We start from the raw sequence: 4,114 nt of genomic DNA, 5'->3' as shown, positions 1-4,114 counted from the left end.
TTTGGGGTTCTCCCAACGCCCTGTGGGTTATTTTATCTCATCCCTGTGCTGCCAGATTTTCCTTAGTTGTGCTGTGCCAGGGGCAGGGAAGTGTGTCACTTCTTGTCCAGGCTTGTGGGCTTGTAGAGCGGTACCCCCTGGCAGCAGTCAGCTGGGGGCTCCCAGCTGGGCCAGAGCTGAGCCAGGAGCCAGGACAGCAACTCTGCCATTCCGGTGTGTCCTCTGTCTCATGAATTTCCTTTTCCCTCATGTGTTGCCTTTTTTGCAGTATTTCTACCTGCAGCCCCAAGAGGGCTCTTGTCACTCTGGAGTGTGCTGGTGTGAGGCACCAGGGTGACAAGAAATGGTGGCTGCAGTACCCTGCGTGTTTTAGTGGTGGGCTGGGCAGCTCTGAGCAGTCACACTCGGCAGCCTGGGCAGAAAGGCTCCACTCCTCGTAGGGTGAGCTGGAGAGGAGGCACAGTGCAGGCCTGGATGCCTGCAGCCTGTGTGGAGAGCTTTTGTCCTGTTCATTTTCTTGGACAGTTGTGCTGAGAAGCAGCCCCTTGTGTGCGAGCAGCTGAGCTGTGCTGCAGGAGCCACCTCCTTTTCTGCAGTACTGGCAGGGCTCGATGCTGGGAGGAGGCTGGGGGCCTCAGGTGCTGCTTGCTTCCCTCCCCTGCCTGCCTCACGGTGTGTCCTGGTTTTGGTTGGGACAGAGTTAATTGTCTTCTTGGTAGCTAGGATGAAGGTATGTTTTGGATTTGTGCTGAGAAGGCGGTTGATAACGATGTTTTGGGTTGCTGCCAGGACAGTCAAGGACTTTTCAACTCCCCAGGCTTTGCTGGTGTGCAGGTGCAGGAGAAGCTGGGAGGGAGCACAGCCCCAATTACTGGCTTAGTATTTGAGTTCAGGTTTAGGATTGAGGCCCAAATTGGCCAATGGTATATTCATGCCATGCCCAATATATTATGAGGGTCTGTCTGGAAGCTCTCATTCTCTCTCTTGGACTCATCTCTCTTTTCTGGGATTGCGGTTTTGGGACTCTCCTTGCTCTGGGATCGTTAGCCAGGAACAGGCTGAGCCTTGGTCATTGGGTGGTGTGCAGTTACACTGTGGATCACTCATTTGTATATTATTACTATCATTATTATTTTCAATTTTATTGTACTTTCGTTATTAAATTGTTGTTCTTTCAACCTATGAGTCTCCTTTCCCTTTACCCCTTTAATTCTCACCCCCATTCCCAGGAGGGGGGAGGGTGAGTGAGCGGCTGTCTGGTGTTTGCTGCTGTTGGCTGGGTCAAACCGTGACACAGTGTCTCTGTCCTCTGCCTAGAGATGGAATACGAGGCCAGTCTCCCCGAGAAGAAGTCAAACACGCTCTCACGAGACCTCATTGACTACGTGCGGTACATGATACAGAACCACGGAGAGAACTACAAGGTGAGTACGGGCTGTCCCAGAACGAGGAGCACCCGGAGCGATTCACTCCTGGCTCTTCTGCAGGATGGGAATCACTAATCCTTTCTGTCCTGGATCCTGTTCTGTAGTCAGCTGATTGTTAAGGGGAAGCAGTGCTTTGAACCTTGTCCAGATTCCTGTCTGAGTCAGGCAGTGATCACAGCCTGCCTGGGTGGGCCTTTGGAGCGTGGCTGGGCTGGTTTTGTGTTTGCTCTTGGGGCCACACCTCTGATTTATTATCTCCTTTGTCACAGGAAATGGCTCGAGATGAGAAGAACTACTATCAAGATACTCCCAAACAGATTAAGAGAAAGATCAATGTGTACAAGAATTTCTATCCAGAGGAGTACAAGGAGTTCATTGCATCACTCAAGCAGGAAAAGATGGATGTGCAATGACTGCCCTTTTCGTCAGGTTTGCCTGCAAGTGCAGGCTTGATGTGACCATTCTCTGAACCGAGCGGGGACTGAGAGACAGGTGACAGTCACAGGCTCAGTGCCAGCAAGTTGAGCTGCAAAAACCTCTGGCGATGGAGGAAGGACCTTCATTACAGCTAGTCAGTTATAACCAGGCACAAGAAGACTCTTGGCTGTGGCTTGTGGCGTTGGGACTGGATGTGCTGTGCTGCTCCCTTTCTGTGTGGCAGTCAGCACTTCTTTTGCCTTGTTAAAATAAATTACTCTTTTCAGGCTGGTGTGAATGCATTGCTCATGGGCTCTCACTTGGTTCAGTCCGACTCTGGGGAGCTCCTAGTGCTGATCCACAGGACACGGGCACGAGCTGTGTGTCACTCCCTGCAGCGATGGGGCTGGGGGTCTGTGGGATGTGGGCAGCACTTGTGCCTTTGCTGGTTTCCCTGTAAGCAGAGGCTGGAGTGGAGCCATGTGCTGCTTCCTTCCTCCCTGAGCGACCTTCCTGCCTCCAGCTCGGAAGATGGAGCTGGGGGCGCCTTCCCTGACAAGGAGCTGCAGGGCAGCACAGAGTGATCAGCCTCTTTTATTGACAAAGAGAAGTGACTGTACAAAAGGTTTGGCAGAAGAGACTGGCCAGCATGTACTCCCTTTCCCCAATGTGCTCCCCACCTTCCACCATCTGGTTTCCAGGACCCAGCGCCCCATGGCCTGACCCAGCAGCTCTTCTGGCCACTCCCTGAGCCCAGCTCCTTCCTCTTCTCCCTGGGGCAGCTGAGAGGGAGGGAGACCAGGCCGGGGGGGGAGCAAATGCCTGCTGAGCACAGCTCCTGCCAACCAGCCCGTCTTTACCTCTGTTCAGGGCGAAGGGCAGCTCAGGGCTGTCCAATACCTGCCTTCATCTCCCTCGAACAGGGCTTTAAACGCAGAGCTGTGTTTAAATTGAGGGAATCGAGAGCCGTGCTCAGCCCCGCTGAGGGCCAGCCCGAGCTGGTTATTGCCGCTGCTGTGGGTCGTGCAGGCAGGGCTGCGCCAGCAGTAACTCGTGTTTTTCAGGAAGGAGAGCCCATCTCCTGGGATGAGCTGTCTGCCGGGGGCTGAGGGGGATCCATCGCTTGTTCAGCCCCATTCATTTAACATCCCGCAGGGCTGCTGTGAAGGTGGGGGCCCTGCCCTGTGCTGCACATTCCCTCTCATCAGGAGGTAAGAGCTCTGCTTGTGCCTCCATCCCAAGGGAGATTTCACCCCTGAACTGGGGGAAGCAGCTGCCCTTTCCCCGCGGCAGAGAGCAGAGCCCGCTGCTCATTTTCATCCAGGACAGCCCTGCTGCAGCCCAACCCCAAACCTCGTGGGGTGCAGTAAATGCCCCAGGGCCAGCAGCCTGCTACCAGCCAGTCCAAGCCCCAGGGCTCCCCCGCCAGCCACCTCCATCCGCGTGCTGTGCATCCCGGAGAGGAGCTGTGCTGGGGCCTGCCCCCTGCGCGGGCTCAGGGCTGGGACAGCAGGGTGACCAGCAGGCTCTTCACGTGGAGGACGCTGGTGGCACTGCTCAGGCTGGCCCAGGTCGCGCTGGTGGGCAGGAGGAAGAGCTCCCGCTGCTCGCTGAGCATGTGCAGGGCCAGCTCCTCCCGCAGCTCCGCCATGCTCAGGGCATTGCTCTTGTCCTGCAAGGGAGAGAGGCGGCTGCGCAGAAGGGGACCAGCGCCTGGAGCCACGCTGCTGGCTGGCAGGAGCCCTGTCCTGGCAGGGATCATGTACAGGCAGGGCTGCCTCGCTCTTGCGCTGGAGTCACTTTGGCAGAAGCTAATGGGAAGCGGCACCAGGCACGCGCTTGGTCACCTGCCTGAGGAACGGATTTCCCCTTGGGGATTTTGCATGCTCTGACACTCGTTAGCCTAAAACAGCAGCCGCACCTCCTGATGAAGACTGGAGGAGACAAGCCCCAAGAAATTAGATTTTGCTAGAGCTGGTGGATTTTGGGGATCAGGATTTCCCCTCAGAGCCCTGGGGAGGGACAGTTTTGCTGGAAACAGCCCCAGGGGCAGCTGCAGGGACCGACGGATGGACAGACACCCACCTGCTTGTTGGCCAGCACGACCAGGGGCTCCGCGGCCAGCAGTGCATGCAGCTCCTGGCGCGCCGTCAGCAGGCGCGACCTGTCCACCGAGTCCACCACGAACACCAGCACGTGGGCCTCGCTCAGGTAGTGCTGCCAGTACGCCCGCAGGTTCTGGCTGCCGCCCACTGGGGGAGACGGGCAGG

The 4,114-nt window shown here is 56.7% G+C and overlaps 2 protein-coding genes across 2 annotated transcripts in view; one reads left to right on the top strand and one right to left on the bottom strand.

Moving 5' to 3' along the window:
• The window catches only part of NOP16 (NOP16 nucleolar protein), a 1,972-nt gene extending 132 nt beyond the window's left edge, over positions 1-1,840 (top strand). The window contains exons 2-3 of the mRNA XM_010085801.1: positions 1,318-1,424; positions 1,697-1,840. Of these exons, the coding sequence (XP_010084103.1) occupies positions 1,318-1,424; positions 1,697-1,840 (251 nt within the window). The remainder of the gene's footprint in view (positions 1-1,317; positions 1,425-1,696) is intronic.
• Positions 1,841-3,339: 1,499 nt separating this feature from the next.
• Positions 3,340-4,100, bottom strand: LOC104470765 (ADP-ribosylation factor-like protein 10; the record flags this gene model as incomplete). Its single annotated transcript, XM_010085802.1, has 2 exons — positions 3,340-3,516; positions 3,930-4,100. Coding segments are annotated over 2 exons (348 nt in total), but the record flags the coding sequence as incomplete, so codon positions are not given.
• Positions 4,101-4,114: the final 14 nt, after the last annotated feature.

The sequence above is a fragment of the Pterocles gutturalis genome, unplaced genomic scaffold (assembly GCF_000699245.1).
Source record: "Pterocles gutturalis isolate BGI_N339 unplaced genomic scaffold, ASM69924v1 scaffold25865, whole genome shotgun sequence".
NCBI lineage: Eukaryota > Metazoa > Chordata > Aves > Pterocliformes > Pteroclidae > Pterocles > Pterocles gutturalis.
The sequence above is the reverse complement of the archived record's forward strand: the minus strand, read 5'-3'. Positions and strand labels throughout refer to the sequence as shown.